Genomic DNA, 25,796 nt, shown 5'->3' with positions numbered 1-25,796 from the left:
AGTATATAGTTTTAACCTTGACAATGCTCGATCATTTCTTGCAAAGAGTGGTTGACCTACTGTACATAAGTTCATAGGTGTGTCCTAGGCTAATGGCCCTGGAGACTTTACAAGTCTAGCCCTTGGGATTACCCTGGAATTGTGCCACCCAACCTTACTTCCCAGTGCCTCTGTCAAGTAAAGCCACTGGAGTGATCCCTGGGGTGAATTTTCTATTTCCCATCCACTCATCAAGATTCCTCTTGAAGAGGGCCAGTGAGGTGCTCTGCTTGACATGTATGGGAAGTCTATTCCACAGGATGGGCAGTCTCTGGGTCATGAACCTGTCCCTCCAGCATGTTTTGTTGATTGTGGTAATGAGGTTGAGGTATCTGGAGTGTGTGGTGCGGAGGGATTGAGATTTCTTTAGATGTAGCATTTCTAACAGAGCTGGGTCAGACATGGCTTTGTAAGTCAAGCAGAGATCACCTCTAAGTAGGCGATAGGAGACCAGAATAGTTGGAGTTTTTTAAGTCTGTCCTTTAGGACAAATGTTTAATGCCTAGGATCCTATTTGTGAGGTACTTTTGTGGCCTCTCCAGTTGTTGCAGGTGTTTAGTGAGGTACATGCCAAATGGGGCATTGTACTCGGTGATTGGCCTAATGAGGGAAGAGTAGAGGGAGACAATGACCTCTTTCTTCCTGGATGCAAACCCTTAGTAATGAGATGTGCCACATAGAAGGACTTTCTGGCCACACTGGCAATGTGGTGGTCAAAAGAGAGGTTGCTATCAACTTGCTATTAACTTGTGTTCCCAGATCTGTTATAACGCCTTCTGTGTTCAGTGGAGTACCATTGATGTGGTAATTCATGGGAACTAGGTTTTTCCCAAAGGGGATGATGGCACATTTTTTGGCATTGAGCTTAAGGCCATGGTTCTGACACCAGGCGTTGGTCTCAGTGAGGCTCTTCTGTAGGATGTCAACATTGCTTAGGGAGTTAATAATAGCTTTCAACTTGCAGTCATCTGCAAACTTTGTCAGCCAGAGTGCCCCCCGTGTTGGCTTGGACTACAGAGAAGTTAAGATATCAAACAAGAGAGAACCCAGGACCTGTGGGACTCCAGCCAGCTACTTTTACACTGTGGGTTCTACCTGTGAGCCAATTTGCACCCCACCTAGTGATATAGGGGTTGATGCCTAGCTTAGTGAGTTTTTCTATGATTCCTGTGAGGGGAATAGTATCAAACGCCTTGGCCAGATCAAGGTAGGCTGTATGAACCATCTTGCCTTCATCCACAGCTCTGGTGACTGACTCAAAGAAGTTGACCAAGTTGAGCAGGCATTATCTACCCTTCACAAAACCAAACTGTGCGGGATCCAAAGTTTAGAGATTCCATATCTTTGTTTATTAGGTCCATGATGATGAGTTCCATAGCTTTGCATATCAGACTCGTCAGGCTAATGGGGCAATAGTTCCCAGGGCTGTAGTCACTCCTCCTTTGTGGAGAGGGATGACTGTAGCAGTGTGCCATTCCGTAGGGACAAAGCCTGAGGTGAGGCTGTGATTGAACAGGGCACACAGGTGAGGTGCCAGTTCACTCTGTAGGTCGTGTAGATCACAGCCAGGGATATTGTCAGGGGGTTCCTATTACATTATCGAAAGATAATGTAATTGAACGCTCAGAACTTCGAAACGGCCGCATTTCAAAGATCGCATTGTGGGATCACAGTACAGTGAAGAGTGAGATATTTGCCCTTTCCTCACTGTAGTGCGATCTCAAAGTTGGAATATATATTTAGCAGGGGGTGTGAGGGGGCAGCCCCCCACAATAAAAGTTTCGATATGCGGCCATTTCAAAGTTCTGAGCATTCGATTACGTTATCTTTCGATAGCATAATATGAACCCATTGTCACGTCCCATAGAAGCTGTATTATTGGCCTTGGACAGTGCTGTTTAGTCTGTGCAGCAGTAATACTGGGTGCCTGGAAAATTACTGGTATTGTGACTGGTCCTTTGGGGGAGAGAGGGGTAAAGTTGACACTGAATCTGTCGGACAGTATATTGTTAATATTTGTTGGCTCAGTATAGGAGGTACCATTATGCAGCAGCTCAGAGCAAATCTGGGTATTGCCATGGATATTCTTTACATAACTATAGAAGACCTTTTGGTTGTCTTTACTATCTGCTGCAATTCTGTTTTCATAGCTAGCTTTAGAGGATTTGATGAGGGATCTCATCCTTTTGTTGAGCCAATCATCACTAAATCATCATTAGACAAGAAGGGGAAAACATTTTGTCTCACAAGCCAGGGCAAAATTCCTACTCCTGCAAACAGACTGGTGTATTTGTATGCTATTTCTTATTATACTTTTTTCCCATTTTAGATTGTCAGCAGACCTGTAGCTTGGGCACAGTAAAGGAGGTGACTGGATGCAAGCTGTTAGTAAGTGTAATAAACATACCATCAGCATTCATTCATTTGAGTGAATGCTGCCAATGACAACTTCTGTCTGGCTGTAACTACAGTATTTTTGTTTTACTTAAACAACTGCCTCTGGACTATTCCAGATGGAGTTATTTTTTAACATTGCTACTTTTGTGATTGTCTGCTTAGGTTTGGCTCTTATTGGGCTTTAAGATCCAAGCCAGACCCTTGGCTCAACTCTGGCTCAGCTCTTCTTCAAAAATCCCAGGCTAGCCCACCTTGAGAATGGGCCATACCAGTAGAACATAGAATTAAGACATAATAAGAGTTAAAGGACAGGCTATAAAAAAGAAGAAAGATGAGCAAAAATGTAAGGGGAGGCAGGAATGTAAGGGGAGCCAGACAAGGAGATGGGGAATGAGTGACATATACAGGAAATGGAGAAGCAGTGTGGCTTCCAGATCAGTGAACATTAAGAGTGTTTAGAGTAATGGATTTTATGTTACCTTGATGAAGGGAGTCAGTACTGACAGGGAAAGATCTTGATAGGTGTGATGCCCCACCACTGGCCCAGTAATCAAGGAGCCACAATCCTCACCAGTGGCAACAAAGTGGGACGTACACACTGAAATGATGACAAGTACACACACAGTAAAGTGCAATTTCCCTTAAGAGCACACAGAGACTACAGTCAGTCTGGGGCTGGTTTCTCCTTCTTTCTCCAGATCCCCAATAAGCCCCCCACTGGCACAGCTATAGAGTTGAAATCTCAGCTGAGTGGCTAAGCCAAGAGCTCCAGCACCCTCTTTGTCCAACCAGTGCTTCATGACCCTGTCCAAGTAGCTGACACATGCACTCTTTGAGATTTGATTTACAGCAACACAGACAAACACACACACACACACACACACACACACACACACACACACACACACACACACACACGCAAACACCACTGGGAAAGGCTGGGACAGGTTTACTAGCTATACCCCTTTTTGCCCAGACTATAAGGTAGTTATGAATGCCGCTAGCCAACTCTTATCAGCTACTTTAAGGCCCTTAACAAAGGGTGTCCAATTCCACTGTGTAATGTTACCATTAATCCAAATGGTAGTTTGACCAAGAGCAAGGCCAGTAGGACTGACCTGCACAGTGTCACCAAATAAATATGTAAGTACTTGCAGAACTTAAATATGTTTCAAAAATATCATCCACAGAGATATGTTTAAATATATTTAACAATAAATAATAAAAGAACAAGCAAATACTCAGTAAATCATCAGAGAAACTTTAGAGTTCAAAATCACAGGAAATATTTAAAACAATATTGCATGGCAGTCTCAGATAAATACATTCTTAAAGACATATTTAGGGCGCATACTAGTGTGATGTACATAAGAAGTGTGAAAACAATCTTTCCTAAACACTTTAGTTTGGACCCTGTCATTATCACCCGTAAAAACCTGCATATCTTTGAACTCAATCAGATGTGGTGAGTGTTTTTTCCTTGCTGATGCTGTCAGGTCAAAGACAAAATACAGAATGCACTCTCTCTCTCTCTGTCTCTGTCTCTGTCTCTGTCTCTCTCTCTCTCTCTCTCTCTCTCTCTCTCAGAGAGTTCTTTAATATTTCAGATATTACTGCTGGGGTAGCTGGCAGTATGACATCACGTCTTGTCATCTGACTATCAGTTCCCAGGCTCACAATCATTGATTTTATCATCTACCTAATACATAAACAAGGACTTATATTAGATATAAGGCAAATGGTGGAAGTCGTAAAATAATTTACATTCCCCCACATTTAAAGGCAATACAAAAAACTTCTAGTGCTAGACATTGTATCGGCTACTGCACTGAAACTGAAAGATAATATCTCTTTTGTTTATGGCCCAGCCATAAAGTAATTCAACCTCAACCATTCTTCTGAAGTTTCACAAGTTAATCTGCTGTGTTTCAGTCTCCCCTGTTAAAATATATACATCTATACAATTACAACAGTGTATAAAAATATCTCTTCAGCACATGTCTATACCATATGACATACAGTTCTAATACATTTGTAACGCAGGCATATGAATCATGTTGGCATACACAAATGATATATAATTATTTACAAAATTCCATATAGCTGGGCTGGCATTGTCTCCTTTTGTTACACTTCAATAAATCATATTAATGTTCACAAATCACATATAATTATTTACAAAACTCCAGATAGCTTGGCTGGCACTATTTCCTTTTGTGACATTTCTTCCCTCCAAAGACTCAAGCTAGTTTTCAAGTGACCCTTGCGAAATGCTGTTTGAGTGGGTTGCCTATCTGGGAATACCTTACCCCATTCCCTGTTTTGAAATTCCAGCTGCCTTGGCATTGCTGACCCCAGTACAGTGATGCGCTGTCTTATCATATGCCTGCAATCCTAGGCTCCACCATAGTAATTTGGGACTTTGGTTGCTTGCTCCCTGTAGTCATGGATCCCCCTCAGACACCCCCTGCCTTCTACTTCCAATATGTAGCACTAGGGCTTCCCTATCATGGTAAGGTTTCATGGTGTTAACATGGTACAATTTGTGCCCCTACCTCCTGCCTTTCAGTTCTACCATGTAGTTAACCTCACTGACCTTCCTTACCACTTTGAAAGGTCTCTCCCAAGCTGCCTGCAACTTGTTGTGTCTGACAGGATTGAGAACCATAACCCGCTGCCCCACAGCATACTCTTTAACTCAAGCATTCCTGTCATACCAGACATTTTTCTGCTGCTGGACATCTATCAGATTCTCCTGGGCCAAGCCCATGAGTTCCCTGAGCCTTGTCCAGAGTTTTAACACATATGCCACAACAGACTTCTTATGGGATTCACACTCACCCTCCCACTCATCACAAATTAAATCTAGAGGTCCCCTCACCCTATGCCCATACAGCAACTCAAAGGGTGAAAAACCTGTGGAATCTGGGGGCACCTCTCTGTAAGCAAATAATAGATGGGGAAATATTTGTCCCACTCCCTCTTAAGCTGGTCTTCAAATGCCTGTTGCATGGTGTTAAGTGTAGAGTGCAACATCTCAGCCAGACCATTAGTCTGGGGATTGTAGGGTGTGGTCTTTATGTGCTTCATTCCACAGTACTTTCTCATTCACGCCAGCAGGTCTGACATGAAATTGGCACCTCTGTCAGCCAGTATTTCTTTTGGGAAAACTACCCTGCTGAAAATCACTTTGCCACCTTTTCTGCTTCAATTGAGGATAGGGCCACTGCCTTAGGGTATCTGGTAGCATAACCTACTACCACTAGGATATACCTCTTCCCTGTGGAACTTGGGGTACTCAGAGGCCCCACAATATCCATAGCTACCCTCTGAAATGGCTCCTTAATCACAGGCAAAGACGCACTGCTCACAGGTCCAGCAGTACCCTGTTACATTTCTGGAAATCCTAGTCCAATAAAAGTTCTACATAATACATCTCTCAGTACACTTTATTCCCATATAACCTGCAAAGGGAAAATCATGAGTTATGGCTAGAAGTGCCAGATGGTAGGCTCTGGGCACTACTAACTGCTGTATTCTCTCAGCCTCTAGCACTGCCTCAGGGATCCACTCTCTATCCAGTAACCCTTTGTCCCAGTATATAGATTCCCCCTTCCCTTGAGAATCAGGTGCCTTACTAGCTACCTCCCTCAGGCCTTGTAATGTAGGGTCTGAAAGCTGAGCCTGTCTCAACTCTCTCTTTGTAACCCTTCCCAGCTCCCCCTCCACAGGATGTCTGGTATGCTCTGACAGCGGTGCCTCACTGTGAGCCTGGGTACTACTACTCACCTCTGCCCTTGCAGTCACTCTGTCCAAGGAAACATCAGTACCCACTGACAGCTGTGGCCTACCTTCAGTCTCTCTGCTACAGGGTTGCTCCCTCCCTGATGTAATCACCACAACAGGCCTGGCTTCAAGTCTGCAGTCTGTCTGGGTCTCCCCAGACTGCCAGACCCACATGCTTGTTTCCAAGCCTGACTGCATGTAACTGCATGGACACAAGGTACTGCATTATCAAAATTATTCCCTATCAGGACATCTGCAGGGATGTCCTCAAACACACCTACTCGCTGGCTTCCTTTCCCACCCTCCCAGTCAAGGTGAACCCTAGCCAAAGGTATTTGGAATGGGGTCCCTCCTAAAGCTATGACTGGAGTAGACTGCCCAAGCAAGTACTGCTCCTCTTCAACCATTGCAGACTTTGCAATGATTAGGTCAGAGGCTGTGTCTCTCTTAGCAGTGGCCTCTTTCTCATTTGCTAAGATAGGGTATAACCTCTTGTAGTAGTCTGGTACCCTTGTTGTCTCCAGAAAACTTACTGCTGGTATTCTGTCATTCCCACTTACTGGCTCCTCCACCTTTTGTTCCCTACCTTGCCTTCATGGACATCTATATGCTACAGGGCTAAATTTAAAACATTTAACCCTTGGTCCTGGACATGTACTTAGACTAGTGGCTTCCCTGTTCCTGGTGGACTCTGTTGGGGTGGTATAGGCTGCCCACCATAGGTTCCCTTAGACCCATGTACAGCATTTCGGTATCCCTTTCCTGTGCAGTGATGCCCTGCTTGCTAGGTATAGGTCTCCCTTTTACCCAAGTCATCTGCTGTATTGCATTGCCAATCAGCTAACCAGATTCCCATCTCTTCAGGCAAAGTGTTAAGGGCTCGTTCCCTCACCAAAAGGTCTGTCAGCCCTTCAAAATTGATGACCTAACACCCACTCACCCATCAATGAAAATAAGGGCTCAGTTCAGCAATATATTCACACATACTTTCATCTGCCTTGCATCTATACCCACAAAACCTTTTCCTATGAGCTTCAGCTGTTAACTTAAAACATTCTAACAAACAATGTTTAACAGTATTATAATTTAAGCAATCAGTATCAGACAATTTAGAAATAGGAGTTACAGCTTTACCATGGAGTAAGGGGGTCAGGAACCATACCCAGAGCCCTTGGTCAACATTATGCTGTTTACATACCCTTTCAAACATATGGATAAAACTGTCAAAATTATCATCCTCTGCAAATTGTAGAAGAAATTTAGTGACCTTTGTGACTTCTGGGGTTCAGTTATTCCCTTCCCCATTACCTCCATGACCCTGATGAAGAGTCAGCATCTCCTTCTCATGTTGTCTCTGCCTCTCATTCTCCTCAGCTTCCAGATGTCTCAATGTCTCCGATGATTCTATTTCTAACCATTTGGCCTCCAGTTCATGTCTTTTTAACTCCAGATGTATTTTTAAGTCCTCTGTAGAAAACTTGAACTGTCCATTTTCTGAGAGCTGTACATCTCCAAGGCCAGCCTGGTTGTCCTCCTGATTGCTGGTCTGTGATGCAGCTGTACCCAAGGCTGCAAACATTTCTGCTTTAGGCAGGATGGCATGTACCAGTCCTTTAGCCTAGCACACCTCAGCTCAGCCAACTGGCTCCTTATCAGCTTGCCATGCTCCTCTGTTGACATCCTTGCCTGCTCTCCCTGACTAACTAAGCTAATAAAAAATAAATAAATCTATTGTGATATGAAACTCTGAATGATCAGTGTATGGTTAATTGAGACTACAAACACCTTCTTCAGTGAACACTGTTTACAGGCTACAGGAATTTGATATCCACACCACCGAATCCTAATATGTGGATATCCCACCACTGCAAACCAATTAATGTGACACCCCACCACTGACCCATTAATAATCAAGGAGCATCAATCCTCACCACTAGCAACAGTGGGGGACGTACACACTGGGAGGATGACAAGTACACATACAGTAAAGTGCAATTTCCCTTAAGACCACACAGAGACCACAGTCAGTCTGGGGCTGGTTTCTCCCTCTTTCTCCAGATCACCAATAAGACCCCCCACTGGCACAGCTATAGAGTTGAGATCTCAGCTGAGTGGCCAAGCCAAAACCTCCAGCACCCTCTTGTCCAACCAGTACTTCATGTCCCTGCCCAAATAGTTGACTCTTTCAGATTTCATTTATGCACACACACACATTCACACACACACACACACACACACAAACACACACACACACACACACACACACACACATTCACACACACACACACACACACACAAACACACTCCTGGGAAAGGCTGGCACAGGTTTACTAGCTATGCCCCCTTTTGCTAGACTATAAGGTAGTTATCACTGCCACCAGCCAACTCTTATCAGCTACTTTAAGGCCCTTAACAAAGGGTGTCCAATCCTATTGTGTAATGTTACTATTAATTCAAATGGTAGTTTGACCAAGAGCAAGGCTAGTAGGAGTGGCCTACACAGTATCACCAAATAAATGTGCAAGTACTCACAGAAATTAAATATGTCTCACAAAATATCATCCACAGAGATAGGTTTAAATATATTTAATAATAAGTAGTAAGAGAACAAGAAAATGCTCAGTAAATCATCACAGTAACTTCAGAGTTCAAAATCACAGGAAATATTTAAAACAACATTGCAAGACAGTCTCAAATAAATACAGAAAACATCTAATCTGTATTTCACTATATCCCTAACTTTATCTAAGAGAAATTACTGTACCCTAATTAACTTACTTACAGAGCCAGGCAAGACAGATGTGGTGAGTGGGTTTTCCCAGCTGATGCTGTCAAGTCAAAGATAAAATATGGAATGCACTGTCTCTCTCTCTCTCTCTCTCTCTCTCTCTCTCTCTCTGTCTCTCAGAGAGTTCTTAAATTAATATTTTAAATATTACTGCTGGGGTAGCTGGCAGCATGACATCACTTATTGTAATCAATCAGTTCCCCGGCTCACAACCATTGATTTTAGCATCTACCTGTGAAAATATATAAACAACTACTTCTCTTAGATCTATGTCAAATGGTGGGAGTCATAAAATAATTTACATTCCCCTACATTTAAAGACAATACAAAAAACTTCAAGTTCTAGACATTGTGTCTGCTACTGCACTGAAACTGAAAGATAACATTTCTTTTGTTTATGGCCCAGCCATAAAGTAACTCAACCTCAACCATTCTTCTGAAGTCTTGCAAATTAATCTCCTGTGTTTCAGTCTCCCATATTAAAATACATACATCTAAACAGTTACAACAGTGTATAAAAATATCTCTTCAGCACAAATGTCTATACAATATGACATACCTCTAATACATTTGTAACACAGGCATATGAATCATGTTCATATACACAAATGATATATAATTATTCACAAAATTTCAGATAGCTAGGCTGGCACTATTTCCTTTTGTGACAATAGGTATAAAGGAAGTAACAAGGAGTGGGCAGAGGTAATAGGCACAATCATTTGATGAAATGGGTCGAGTAAGTTAAAGTTGGAGTAGGAGCTACAGATGGGGATCAAACGAAAATGTGTGTGGAGGTAGATGATGAGCTGGAGATCATGAGGCAGCCTGGAGCAGAAAGGAGTCACTGAGGTGTCACGATAGTTGACATCAAGTTGGGTGATTTCTGGAGAATAAACAGGTAGTTTATTACAAGTAATAAAACTTTCCCCAACATTTATCAATCTCAGAGTTACTTGATTTCAACAATTTTGACAGGAACAGATTAGGGGTAGGTTGGTGTAATGGTTAAGATACTTGCCTTACAAACACAAGATGAAGGGTTTGATTCTCATATTACTGAGGTGTCTGACAAATCTGAGTAGAGAAGGATGAATAAGAATCATATATAGAGCAGGAGTTAGAGAATGTTAGGGGGAAGCAGGAGGGGCAGAAGCCAGATGGTGGTTAAGGCTGGTAAACAAGAAGGAAGTGAAAAGAGAAGGAAGAAGCTTAGCAAGAAGAGGAATAGTCATCTTATTGGGAGTAAACTTTGCCTGTTTGCTTTTCTTTTACTTTCTTATCTGCCTATTACGACTTTCAGATGGCTTTTGTTGGGTATGATTGGCTTTATCACCACCTGATTACTCAAAGAACATCCAGTCAAATCCTGGGAAACACACAGGTAACTCCTAAACTAGTATTATTTATTGTTTATTTTGTAGAACAAGTCCCCATCACCCCAAAGCATGGTGTTCTGCTTTCTTCATCCACCTAAGCAATGTAACTAACACTGAGATTGATAACTGTTGCTTGCAATAAACTACCTGTTTATTCTCCAGAAATCAGCCAACTTGATTTTAACTATTTTGACAGGAGCAGATTAGGGGGAGTTTGGTGTAATGGTTAAGATACTTGCCTTACAAACAAAAGATGAAGGGTTTGATTTTCACGTGTTAATTGGCTTGGCTTAAAGTAGCCTACAAAGACAGTTGGTCTAGTACTAATCTATGAACATTTTCATGCCAGTCTTCTCCTAAATTCTTGCTCTAACCCTACTGATGCTTAAGACCACCTAGTACCTGGATCAAAAATGGAAGTTGCAGAGACCATGGTGCTATCCAGTATTTTGCAGTACTAGGAATCATGGGGGGTGGCCACAGTGGTGCAGTGGTTAGCGTTGCCACCTCACAGCAAGAGGTTCTCTGGTTTGATCCTTGGCTGGGGTGCCTTCTGTGTGGAGTCTGCATGTCCTCCCTGGGGTCGCGTGGGTTTCCCCCAGGTGCTCCGGTTTCCTCCCACATCCCAAAGACATGCTGTAGGTGGACTGGACACTCTAAATTGGCCCTAGGCATGTGTGCATGCATGTGTGTGCCTTCTGTGGAAGGTTAGGCACTGGGCTGGCAACTCAATACCATAAAACTCACTGCCATCATGAGCGGACAGGTGATCCACTGTGGTGACCCCTCAATGGAAAAAGCCAAAAGAAAAAGAAGGAATCATGGGGGCCCTAACTAAATGTATAGTTAAAAAACTGCATATAAAGTGTAACAATATCTATCTGCATCTGTCTGATGTGCCAGCTTCTGCTCACCAATGTGCTGTCCTAGACAAACTTGGATAGCCTACCTTGTAAACCAGACTAACCAACAAACAAGTCAAATTGACTCACAAATAGCTCTACAGAGACCCCTGTCCCAACTTAGCCCAACTGCTTTCGTGCAATAGACAAATGATAGCCTGGCAATAAACGTACTTTAAGGTCTATAAAACAAATGCGTATGTGGAGGCAAAGCCCAATTCAGTTCTTAGGCTTTGGATGGAATGTAGTCCCCTACAGGATGTTAACTCATTATCTGCATTCAAACCTGCGTGCAAATGATTGCTTTGTAGAACCATCCTATACACTGAGTACAAGTTCATCCAAGTGTCTGCAATGATTCCCAAATTCTGTTTATTGCTGTTAATAAACATTAAATGATTTTCTTTACATGTGCATACTCTTGAAAAATCCACTATTACACACACACACACACACACACACAAATATATATATATATATATATATATATATATATATGGGTCTACTTCAAATTAATGAAAACCCACTTACCCAAAAATGAAATTGCAGAGGTGAGATTGCCGAAACCTGATTTTAATGAATGACCGTGTTGCCGAACCTTTTCTCATGGTAAGTATCTAGTCATCCAACATTTAAAAAGAAACACACCATGCTATCTCCAACCCACCCAGGTGGGGGAAGGCTATGTCCCCCCAACTAAATATATCAACTCCAAGATCACATTACAGTGGGGAAAAGGGGAAATTTCCCTTTGTTGGACAACTGGATATTTACTCTGAGAAAAGGTTCGACAACACAGTTGTTCATTAAAATCAGGTTTTGGCAATCTTGCCTCCGCAATTTCGTTTTTGGGTAAGTGAGTTTTTGTTAATTTGAATTAGCCCCATATATATATATATATATATATATATATATATATATATATATATATATATATATATATATATATATATATATATATACATATATATATATATATATATATATATATATATATATATATATATATATATACCTATATCTAGATATAGATATAGATATAGATATATATATATATTCACGAAATACTGAAATACCGAATTTTAGTACCTTGAGACTATAAAGTCAAAAGTGCAGTTACATGAAATTGCACTATATCGAATGCAGAAATGTCGAATCTGCCATTATGATGTCACATTTGTGACGTGCAGTCTGGTTTGTGGATTTAGCTGGGGATTCAGGTAAGCTGTGTTTTTGAAAGGGTATTGGGTAGGGATTTTAGTGTGTGTGTGTGTGTGTGTGTGTGTGTGTGTGTGTGTGTGTGTGTGTGTGTGTGTGTGTGTGTGTGTGTGTGTAGTGGTGGGTTTTATGTGTTTGTGTGTTTAGTACGACCTCGGAGTTAGCATATATAGGTAGCGGGGCTGTGGGGGGTGCAGCCCCACATGGGGGATGCAGGGAAGCTTGCCCCCCTGCTTATATGTAGGTTAGGTGTGTTTGTATGTTATGTTGTTTGTGTGTGTTGTTTTTTTTCTTGTAGTGTAGTTAGGTAGGTGTATGTGTGTGTGTGTGTGTGTGTGTGTGTGTGATCGCAATTTTGATTTACGTGGTTCTGGATTGTCGGTTATTTTGATTTTCGGCTTTGTAGTCTCGACATACTGAAATCTGATATTTCAGTATTTCGAGATTATAAAGTGAATATATAGATGTGTATATATATATATATATATATATATATATATACACACACACACACACACACACACACACACACACACACACACACACACACACACACACACACACATATTCACATTTACAGAGATAATCAAGCACTAATACTCCATTAGCAGGTATGTGAAATGTATTTAAATTCTTTATGTTCATTACTACATGCAAAATATACTCAAACTGCTTTGTCGATTTTATATAGATGTTCACCTTTTCCCATCCAGTTTCCTGCTTTGTTAAGCAGCTACCTTGTCTTTAGTAAGATTCTTAATTTCTGTAATGAGTATGACTGAAATACTTATTATTATAACTTTCATGTTACATTATTTCACAATGCTTTAGGAGCTTTTATCTCCAGGTACCCTCTGTAAATAAGCCCTGGCTGGCAGGACCAAACCAGTAAATAAAATATAAATAAGTAAAGTAAGTAAATAAATAAACAAACAAACAGAAAAACAAATAAGCAAGGAAACAAAAGAAAAAATAAATACATGCATGCATACATGTACATCATCAGTAATGTCAGCGGATCAACAGATTGCATACTTGCTTTTAGTGCAAAAAGCTACAGCTTCTGTTCCCACACCAGATAGATGAATTGCTGACAATGCAGTGTAGTATAATGGAGAAGCTTTACTCATGAGTATGTTTTACATCAGCTGAGACACTAAAGCGAGGTCTCATCTACTTGACTTGGTGGTAGCTCAGGTGATATAGAAGATTTCCTGGCAGACACTGAAAAGGATAGTGGAAGTTCCTTGATGCCCTGACCAAATATCCCCTTGAATTATAAATACCAACTTACATCAGCTCCCCTGAATTGAGGATACTAGCCTTGTGAGACTAACCTGGTCAAAAATGGATAGACAAATAAAATGCAGTTACTACACTATGCTTTTCTGCATATACAGATTGCTAATTATGACTTTCTGACTGTTTCCTTCTCCTGACTGAGTTAAGTAGAATTTCTCTGCTGCGCTTTTTTTGCATTCATTCATTGTTTCCTCCATTCTTGGATTTATTTATTTATTATTTATTTATTTACATTTGTTGACCGGGAGTATCCGACTGGACATAGGTCCATTTTTAGTGGAGAAGAAAAGCTCCAAAATCTGTCTGGATAATCTGCTTAATGTTGCATTTTCTGCATGGTTCATGGGTTCATAGGTGTTTGCTAGGCTAATGACCACAAGAGCCTTTTTAAGCCTAGCCATGCATCCCAAATCTCTGCCAAGTTCTGATATCCTTGACAAGTGTAAGCATGGGCCAGGGAGATGAGCCATTTACAGGTTATCTGTTTGCATAAGAGACATAGGTGCCAAATCAAGGATAAATTTCAGGTTAACTTTATTTTTTTCCATACCTTTAATAATTTTTTATTGGCCCCTTAACTTGCATCATCTTCAAGGTCTGTTCTTTATTATATACTGCTGTGTGTTTCCTTCAGAGCAAGGAGAGGGCCTCTCACAACACATTCCTTCACCCACCTAGGCTCAAGGTCTATAATTTATTCTTGTCTCTGTCTTATCAGTGGCTGGTATCTCAGCCTCTCTTTCATAAACCAATTAATTCCTTTCATTGCCTGCCATAATTCTCTTAGCTTGGTTGACACCTGTGCCTTACTTTCTATACCTCATAGCTCTGATTCCATGAATTTATCATCTCCTCTCTCTTATTATTATTTTTTTATTCTTGTCTCTCCATAATTACTAGTTCTTATTGACATGTATAACAGCTTTTCACCATACATTCTTTCCAAAACTTAATGCAGTTTTGTGCTTTCCATTCTGGGTTTCTTGGGGTTTTGCAACTTTCGTTAAACACTCAAAGCTGTTTAACCTTTCCTTCTTCATGTTTATATCTCCTTCCCTCTCTCCACACACTGTCCTTCTCATTTGTATCACACTTTCCTACTCTTTCTCTGTTGTAATCTTCCTTTCTACTTTCAGATAAGCCCTGGTACCTGTTACTCTCTGTAACAGAATTTTCTCCCTGCTTCCTTAGGCCACTTTATTACTCCTCTATTCACTTAATACTGATGTCCTTAATCCAGTCTGCCAGTATGCTGAATTAAGAGTTCACTTAAAGATTTAACTTTTTGAAAATATTCCCCTGTATTGTTCTTTCCCCATAAATCAGCCTTACAAACCAAATTCTATGAAACGTGTTCATTATTTATCAGATATTTCATTTCAGATATCCAGAGAAGTTATAGAAATTAGTACAGCTGTTGTTGTGCAAGGCAACTTTATCTAACGAGGAATATTGACTTAATTATGGCTATATTTTCTGTACTTCTTCCATCTCTTTTCCCTCACTCATATTTTATGTTATACCCATAGCTGGGATTAGGCATAGGCCAACTAGGCAGCCACCTAGGGCACTGCTCTAGCAGGGGTGCTTTTCCAGTAATCTGGATGGTGTAGGTAGACCAGGATGGGCCACAGGGTGGTGTTGGGGGGTGCTGTGGAGACCTTTTGCCTAGGGTACCAGGTGAACAAGGATATTTTCACATTCTCATATCTTGATGTCATCTCAATTGTAAATCCTGGTTAAAATGTGAATCAGTTAGTTCTGCAAGTGACTAGATAAATTTTATTTCTTCAGAGGTGATCATGCTGATCTGGAACTGGGTGGCTGAAGTTTTTTTTGACCAGGAAGACTCCTAATATTCAACCTGCAGGCTTCAATTCATTGAGAAGCACTGCACACAAATGCAGTTCATGTCCAGCTTTGCCACGGTGGTTTTAAGAAAATGAAAACATACTGGGCTGCCCAGCAGACTGTCTAGCTGAGCTGCAGCTAGCCAGGTAATACTAAAGTCAAGCAATTGTACATATCTGTGCAGTGATGTTGTTTTGTCAGACAGAGAATTGTGGAATCCACATGTAGTTGGCATGAATGCCCAAACAACCCACATCATAGCTATCATGGTATTTGGTGCAGATATAAACTGACTATGTACGAAATGCTAACTGGATGTACTCATGATTGCCAATTAACATCTCATGGTGTATGACAAACTGTACTAACACAGGAGTGCTGCCACACTACAAAGTCTGACACAGCGTAGAGTGTCACAAAACAGTGCCAACACACACAGCTGTACTATATTATGTGATATGTTGCTGGACACAAATATGGCCATCCTTATATGGGATGGAAACATTGTATGTAGGTTAATAGAAGCAAGGATGGCAACAAAAATAGGGAGACACATAGACAAGTACAGTATTGGAGGAAGGTAGAGTGATATTTTTTTGGGGAGAGTGACTCCTTTTTATAAATAGGCTGAGAGGAAAATGAGAAATGTTGTGGTAAGGGATGGACACAGATACAGAGTAGGTGGACAGATAATGATGAGGACGATTGCACAATATACACATAGTAGCATTTCTTGCATATTCAATTGGTATCACCACCAAATACCATGATACCCATGATATGGGTTGCCTGGACATTCATGTCAGCTAAATACTCTGGGTGATAAGCAAATTCAATTTTGTATTCACAAGCTCTTAGTGCTACTCCCCCTAACACCTATCATTTAAAATGGATACATCTCAGAATGCTGTCCCCAAGCACTTAATAAATGTAAAAAAAAACATTTTGTAGCCTAGTCGGACTTTCCCGGTCAACAAATGTTAAATAAATAAATAAATAAAAATAGATAAAATTTTCAGCTCTTCCCCCTAAAACTATTACAAATATTGTTTTTAGATTAGCAATATTGCACCTGTTGTTAAAGGCATTCATGGCAGTTGTAGACATAATATGACCTCAAAAAAAGCTGTGTTGATATGATGCTCAGAAATAAAATGTTCTCAGTAGATACAAAAAGTATGTTTGGCTACAAACGTAGGTGAAAAACAACATCATCACTGCTTACATATGTACGATTGCTTGACTGCTGTACTGCTTGGCTAGCTGCAGCTAAAGTAGGCAATCTGATGAGCTGAACAGTATGTCTCCATTTGTAAACAATTATTTTCTCACAACACATTGGGGCAAAGCTGCATATGTGTTGCATGTATGTGTGCAGTGCAATGTATCATAGCCTACAAGTTCAACAATAGGAGTCTTCCTGGACAACATATTTTTAGCCACACCGTTTCAGATCGCAATCAATGTAGGCTACTAGTGCTTGCAGAATATAGGTTACAATCTGGCACAGAGGTAATCCAGTCTAAATTATCAGATGATACATCGGTGGAGCTTGGGACATGGGTTTGTGGTGCAATTCATTGGGTCTCACTGTCTTACCAAATCTACTATTCACTGCAGGAGAGATTCTATGCAGCCAAGTTATACGTCCAGCTCCTCTTAAACCAGGTCTTCCAGTATTTGCTTTAGCAGTGGTTGAACCACCACAGGCAATGATAATGGATTACTTCTTTAAGAGGGGCTTTAACCACATATTGTCGATCTCACCTCCATCAGCAACTACAGCTGCAGCTTCAGCAGAGGTGGGCTGAAGATAATGCACAAGTTTTTGTTCTTTTGGTTGACTCACAATGGGAAGGATAATATAAATATTTTATTGTAATTTCTGTAGTGGGAATATAATACAGTAGACATGCATTACTCATACCAACCTTGCTCTGCTGATAGTCATTGCCATCTTTTGCATCAGCCTGCATGACTGCGGTCCTACTCTATGTGTACTGAAAGAAAAAAGCATCATTAAACTGTTGCACATGAAAGGGAAAGCATCAGTATGACAAATATAACCTAATGTCCTTTATCTATGTTCCATACTCCATTTTCTAATAGGTAGCCAAGTGTGTGCCTCTTGTACATAAAGTGTACAGACCTACACAGTGCAAGTGTGCCTGAATACATGCTGACAGATCTGGTATCACACTAACATCTTGGCATGCATTACCATCACCTTCAGATATATAATCTCATCATTTTACCACTGCAGAAAAAACATTTCATTTACTTTTCATACCTTATTCTTAAATACGTTCCACTTCGCAAAAAAAAAAAAAAAAAAGAGTAAAAATTAACCAAGCATCATGGATCACAACCCAGACAAAAACTACATTGTCTAACAGAGTCAAAGCCTGGAAATAATGGCTTAAACTTAAAACTCCCTATGACCTGCAACTTTATAGAGAATTGTCCAATCAGAGTAAAAAACAAGTTAATCTAGATTAAAAAAATATATTATAGCCATCTACAACTTCAACATAAAAATTGACCCCCAAAAATTCTGAACATCAATACATAACCTGTTATATCCATGCTCATAAAAGGAACCCAACCCTTCCTGCAATAGCTCTTCACTAGAAATTGCTACTAAAACTCTTCACCTCCTTCGAGTGCTTCTACCACCCCCCTGAATAACAACCAGTCCTAGTAATTCAGTAAACAACATGTTAGACCAAAACCAGTATTCTCCATACACATTACACTCTACCACTTTCTTTATTCCTGTAACCTCACCCTCACCTGAACCTAATTTACCCTCTATATCTATTGCTAGTAACTTCCACTTAAGATTTGTCTCCACATCAATGATAAAAAAACTTCTACTGAAACTCAAAGTTTGCTCCACTGCAGCTGACAACCTCCCACTTGAATATGTAAGGATAGCTGCCAGTGCCATAACATACTCAGTATCTACCCTGATCAATAGATCAAAATCTGAATCCTATGTGCTCTCACTGTGGAAAAAAAGTCCTATATTATCCCTTTTCATAAAGGTGGCATCTCAGCTGACATTTCTAAATTTCAGCCTATTGCAATATTATCACCTCTCTCAAAAATTCTCGAACGCTGTATTCATAAGCAACTACGATCTTCTACAAAAATGGCTCCTAACGTCCACCCAACACGGCTTCTGCCCAGCACATAGTACAACTACAGCCCTTCTATCACTCACAGACACTATAAACAAATACAGGGAATTAGGCAAACTTGTTTTCTCCTTATTCCTTGACTTGTCAAAAACTTTCAGGACAGTTTCTCACCCTAAATTGCTGTATAGACTGTCTCAACTTGGACTATCCCCTTCTTCATTACTGTGGATCAATAGATGTTTAGCTGACAGGCTCCAGTCTGTAAAAATGGGAGAATACTATCTCTGTCTCTTCATACCTGCAAGTCTCCACTAGTGTACCACAAGATTCTATTCCTGGTCTCCTCCTCTTTAATTTCTTTATCAATGACCTCTATACCTCCATAGATCCAGTCTCTCATATACAATATGCTGATGATTCTATGTGCATCTGATAACTTGGCTCAACCTCTCCATTTCACAGGAGACATTTTTCCTAGTTGAGAAATAGCTCCAAAATGCCCAACTACTACTCAACCCTAAAAAACAACATTACTGCTATTTTCCTGAAATCACACATGCCTGATAGACTTAATTTCAAAATCTTTTTACTAAACAAAACTGAAATTGAAGTAGTCTCCCTACAGAACTTTTTGGAGTGATTACAGATAATAACCTTAAATATGACCAGCTTGTTCAAAGCAAAATCAAAAAAAGACTCACCAAAAGTTAGGAATGCAATACAGGCATAGGAGGTCAGAATGTAGAGATGATAAAATCAACAAGCAAAGTAGGGTAATATTGCTGGAATGGAATTCATCAAATCCTGGTGAGTACCTTCATGAGGTGCACCTAGTTTTTACAAAATCTCACCAAGATGACACTAGCATATATAGACTGTATTTTACATAGCATATATCATGGACAAAGGTAAGTTAAAAAATGAAAAAGATAGCTGGGTGCACAAGTCCCAGGATAAAAAGTGCCCAATCCTGGTAGGTACACTTGTGCCAAGACTGGAAAGAAGGAGAGTGTAGAATCCTCAACACAAAAAAGCATTCCTACAGTGGGGTTAGGCCAGACTCAGGAGAATGATGGTCCCTCTGTTGTAGAAGGAAGTAGTAGTCCACAAAATCACAAAAACTGACAGGCCAAAAAAGGAGTGATGAAGGTGATAGAGTGGACTATTGAGGATAAGAAAGAAAGTATGTAATGTTACTATTATGCAAGAAGCCCAGACTTTCCAGATAGAAGATATATTAAAATGATTAAAGAGAAAATAGATGAAAGAAAAATCTTGCACAAGAAAAACTGTCAAAAGCTTCAAATGCAAATTTGTCTTCATTAATACAACAGATTCATGAAAAAAAATATGTAGACCAAGAAACCTTGGGCCACTTGGAAAAAGAAGCAACTGAGGAAGTATGAAAATAAAGAAAGGAAATCTTGAGATATTTTGAAAGGTATAACAAAAAGAAACATGGGCATGGGAAAGAAAGAGAGATCTGATATGGTGTGATCTTTATGCAATGGAGAAAGCCAAATTAATCAATGCAAAAAGCAGATCCAAAGATACTTGAAGAGAAATACAGGCAAAGGCACTCAGATATAGAACAGTTCACAATAAAAAATAAAACCACAAAGGGGAATATAAAACAGAAGATTAGTAAAGTATAAGTTAAAATAGAAGTTAAAGTTATGGAATACCAGCAAAGTGAAAAATTTAGTGTATAATGTCTAACACAAGTTATGTCACAACATAATGGAACTATAAGTCCCCAAAGCAAGGACAGACATGATGAGCAAGAGACATCTCTAGAAGGAATATGGACATAGGAAAGAAAATAGATTTAATATGGTGCAATATTTATGCAAAGAAAAAAGTAAAACTAATCAATGCAAAAAGCAGCACCAAAGATATTTGAAGAGAAATACAGGCTAAGGCATCCAGATATGGAAGATTTTACAATATACAAAATATGAAAACAAAGGGGGAAGTCGAAAAGAGGATTAGGAATGGAGAAGTAAAAGAAATAGAAACAGAAGTTATGGATTACCTGCATGCATCTCAACCTCTTAGCTCATGAAATCTGGACAAAGCCTAAAATAATGTGGGGACAAAGGCCCAAAAATAGGGACAAATTTTAAATATTGCTTTTACAAATGTAGAATGTTGCTAGAATAACAGGATATTTATTAAAATTCATTTTCTAAAGGATATTATATATGAAACTCAAATGTATGACTCCCAGTGATTTTCCAGAAAACCAACAATTTTATGAGTAAATTTTGAGGCAAAATTTTGGAAATTCTGCAAAAAAATTGGACAGTTGAGAGGTATGAGTCGTATCTGTGAAGGGTTTAGTGTAGAAAGTCGAAGTCTGGTAACATCACATCATGATATAACAATGAGACCCCAAATTAAAGAGAAACCAGACAGACAGAACTATCTGATCAATTGCCATATGAAGATACTTTGCAGCCATCAATAGGAAACCAGTACAAAAGTTCAGTTGGAGTTACAAGGGATTAGAAGGAAAGGGTGGCACCTCTGACACATTCAATGATATGGAGTAATAGGCCAGTGAGTTCTCATATGAAACAGCAACAGATGACACAGGATGAAGCTGAACAGAATATGTCACAGGAAGATGTTCTAAACTTTCTGTAGGTTGCCAGCAGGAAATGAAGAACAAAGACTGTGCCCTTAGTTTAAAAGAAAATTATCTAAGGGAAGAGTTGCTTGATTTAATAAAGATGGATAGACATATTAATATCAATGAAAGAAATATATTACAGAAAGTTAATAAGACCCAAAATGTTAGAAGATTGATAGAACAAATGAATACAGTAATCAAGATTGTTCACGCAAATTTGTATGATAAAACACAAGTAAATAGGATATATTACTGTACAGCTAAATTCTTCTTCTGAATTTTCCTGGTTAGGGGTCACCACAGCAGACCACCTGTCTGCTCATGATTGGCAGTGGAGTTTTATGTTGTTGAATTGCCAGCCCAGTGCCCAACCTTCCATGGAAGGCACACACATACCTAGGGCCAATTTTGAGTGTCCAATCCACCTATAGCATGTCTTTGGGAGGAAACCCACATGACCACAGGGAAGACATGCCGACTCCACACAGACACCCCAGCTGAAGATCAAACCAGCGAACCTCTTGCTGGGAGGCGACAGAACTAACCACTGTACCACCGTGGCTGCCCTACTGTGCAGCTAAATTAATAACAGATAAAGTCTTACCACAAAAACATAGGGCAATAAGGGAAAGGAATGGAAGACATCAAATGCCATCATGGATGTATCGAATAGAGAAAACTATAAAAAATTAAAATAAGGAGTGTCACTGTTAGAAGAACACAGAAAAGGGAACAGATCAACAAAAATACTTAGAAAGATAAACATGATAAAAGCAACACACAGTTTCAGAACAGACCAGGATCTATAGTGTACCATATAAAGATATCAGCACAGGCAGAAAAACATAAAATATATGCAGATAAATATAAAGGAAAAGTACAACATAAGCAATTCATTGATGGGCCAAAAAAGTTTTATAGAGACGTGGGAAACAAGGCAAAAGGAATAGGAATACTACAAAAAATAAAAATAGACACATTTTGGAGAAATGTCTGTGAAGCCCCTGTGGAACATAACAAAGATGCTAAATGGATAGAAGAAATTAAAGAAACACTAAGAAGTTCAAATGTACAGGATATGAAGTGGGATGAAGTAACAGCCAGAGAAATTGAAACATAATCAAGAAAAGCTCCTAATTAGAAAACCCAGGCCCAGATGCAGTGCCTAATGTCTGGCTAAAAGTATTAACATCTTTACACAAAGTTTGTCCTGAGTAAGAACTATTTATATGCACATCCCGAACAGACATCAACCTGGTTAACAACAGGAAAAATAGTACTCCTCCTTTACAGTAAATCTACAAGCTGTCCTAAAAACTATAGACTAATAACTTGCCTTCTGAAAACTATATACTGGAATTAGTGCCCGCAGAATTTATAGTTATTCAGAAGAAAGCTCAATCATGGTAGTAGAACAAAATGGTAATAAAAGAAAATCATATGGGACAAAAGATCATTTGTTGTTAAATAAATTCATAATGGAGAATTGTAAAATGGGAAGGAATCTAAGTATTGCATAGACAGACTACAAACAATAATTTGACAGCATCCCACATTCCTGGCTGAAGGAGTGCTTACAAATATATAACATACACCCCACGTTGATTGATTACATTACAGTGACCATGTATCAGTGGCGAATCACTCTGCAGCTAAACCATGAGAAAGGAAAAAAATAGTATCCCGGGGATAAAAATTCAAAGGGGGATATTCCAGCGTGAGTCTTTGGCACAGCTGCTCCTTTGTCTTGCCCTAAACCTATTAAGTTGTCTACTTAATAAACTAGGTCATGGTTACAATTTGACTACCAGAAAACAACAAAGTATAAAGACTTCTCAACTTCTTTTTGTGGATGATTTAATACTGTATAGTTCATCAGATGAGGCACTGAAAGCACAACTGCAAGTAGTCAAAACTTTCTCTGATTATATAAGAATGTCATTTGGTCTTGATAAAAGTATAAAAGCAACCTTTAAAGCAGGAAAGTTGCAGCACCAAGAAAATATCAGTCTGGGACAGGAATGTGAAATTTGAGCAGGAGGATGTGTATAAATATCTGGGAAATGATGAAAGATCAGCAATAAAATGTGAACAAATGCAAATAAAACTTAGTAAAGACTATTTTAGAAGACTAAAATTAAAACCGAAAACAGCCCTGATATCCAGGAACAAAGTTCAAGCTATAAACCAATTTGTTCTTCCTGTTCTAACTTTCAATTTTGGGGTGATTGATTGGCTCCAAAAGGTATTGGATCAGTTGGTCAGGAAAACAAGGAAAATGCTTCATTCTCATCAAATGATTTTTAAAAATCGGTGTATACTAAGTTTATACATTCCCCGTTCTGAAGGAGGTATGAGCTTCCTCAAAACTGATTACATGTATAAATCTGCAATTGTAGGACTACATACATATCTGCTGACCTCACAAGACCCAAACATAGTGAAAGCTTTAAAACAAGTCCACAATGATTTTCCTGCTGGAAAGGCCACAGAAATACCTCACAAAGAGGATTACTGGCCTCAAAGAGATGCCCTATACAAAAAACTGCAGTTTTACTCCGTTGCATATCACCTACTCAGAGGCGATCTCTGCCTAACACACAAAGCTATGTCAAACCCAAAGCTTTTAGACATGCTCCACTTAAAGAAATGCCAATCCCTATGAGCTACACGCTCTAGGGGCCTAAACCTCGTCACCACAATAAACAGAACATGCTTGAGGAATAGATTCCTGTCCCAAAGACTTCCCATACTCTGGAACAAACCACCTATCTATATCAAACAAAGCTCCACATTAGCACTGTTCAAGAAAAATCTTGATGATTGGATGGGAGATAGAAAATTCACCCCGGGGATCACTTCTGTGGCTCTGCTTGACAGTGGCACAGGAAAATAATTTTCTTAGGTGGAGAAAGCCAGGGTACTTTTGGCTAGGCTTATATAGGCCCTAGGGCCAATAGCCTAGTACCTACCTATGAACCTATGAACCTTAGTTTAGCAGTAGCATATCAATGTCAAGCAGGAATGGAAATCAAACCAGAAGTAGACAAAAATCAGTAATTAAATGAATGTGCCAAAAACAGAAGAAAGAATATTAGGTGAAGGATCAGATTAGAAGGCAAGAAATGTGAAAAAGGCATAAATATAGTTACAAGTATAGAAAACTCCTGGAACAACCTCATGTCAATCAGAATCTGATGCAGAAATGGTTAAGGAGAGGTGAATTTAAACCAAAACACTAAAGGTTGTTATTGGCGGCCCAGGATAGTGTACTATGTACATGTTGGTTTACAAAGTCTGTTGAACATGTCAGAGAAACAGGCAAATGCAGGTTTTCTAAAACAGAATTGGAAACAGTTGCACATCTTGTTGCTAGATATGATACTGAAAGGCATGGCAATGTAGCAAGACTGTTGCAAAGGGATTATGCAAACATTAAAATATTGAAGTAGCTGAAAATCACTGGAAACATGAGCCACAAAGCATTACAGAAAATGATGAAGTTTATATCACATGGGATCATCCATTACCAACAGTTCAAAAATAGATGCAAGAACAGATATAGTAGTCTGTGAAAAGAAGACAAAAGTAGCATTGATCACTGAAATTGCTGCATCCAGTGATTAGTGAGTCATATGTAGAGAGAGATACAAAGTTATAAAATATGAGGATTTGCAGACAGATATGAGGGCAATGTGGAAGAAGGATATCCAGACAGTTCCAATAGTAGAAAAGGCAATGGGTCTCATAAAAAAAGAATTTACAGTCGTATCTAAATATGCCACTGATACATATAGCTGTATGAATTGCAGAAGGAGTCGATTCTGGGTATATTGTGGGTTCTGCAAAGAGCACTTTTGACTAACATCAAAGACTGAAGCAATACTAATTTCATGAACTTTAATCATTCTTTGACTAAAGAATGGGGTCCATTCTCATCATGGTATTAGAAACCCAAAAGATTTGGAGAAATTAAATTGCGTAAAAACTTTCTGAGCAACACCACCAAAACCACTCTTGTCACTACCTACCTTCTCCCATATCTGTCATATGGTGCAGCCACTCTTTCTAACCAACCTTCATGCTACAGTTAATAATAAACTAGAGGCATGTTATAATAGGGTCGATATTATAACATCGAAGTCTAACAACTTAGAATGTTATAATACCGAACCCAGTAGAGCGAAACACCAGAAAACTGAACAGTCAGAATAGTCCGACAAACATACACACAACACAAGCACACCAAAATAAATAATCCACACACACACACACACACACACACACACACACACACACACTTCACAAAACCCTACACTAAACCATACATACACCACTAGTTATCCACTTACTTTA

The 25,796-nt window shown here is 39.5% G+C and overlaps 1 protein-coding gene across 1 annotated transcript in view; it reads left to right on the top strand.

Annotated features, from left to right (window-relative positions):
- LOC122797810 (T-cell ecto-ADP-ribosyltransferase 1-like) overlaps positions 1-25,796 on the top strand; it is a 159,434-nt gene that overhangs the window by 96,722 nt on the left and 36,916 nt on the right. The window contains exon 3 of the mRNA XM_044066332.1: positions 2,369-2,427. Within this exon, the coding sequence (XP_043922267.1) occupies positions 2,369-2,427 (59 nt within the window). The remainder of the gene's footprint in view (positions 1-2,368; positions 2,428-25,796) is intronic.

The sequence above is a fragment of the Protopterus annectens genome, chromosome 3.part1, assembly GCF_019279795.1.
Source record: "Protopterus annectens isolate FY-2018-M chromosome 3.part1, PAN1.0, whole genome shotgun sequence".
Lineage (NCBI taxonomy): Eukaryota > Metazoa > Chordata > Ceratodontiformes > Protopteridae > Protopterus > Protopterus annectens.
The sequence above is the reverse complement of the archived record's forward strand: the minus strand, read 5'-3'. Positions and strand labels throughout refer to the sequence as shown.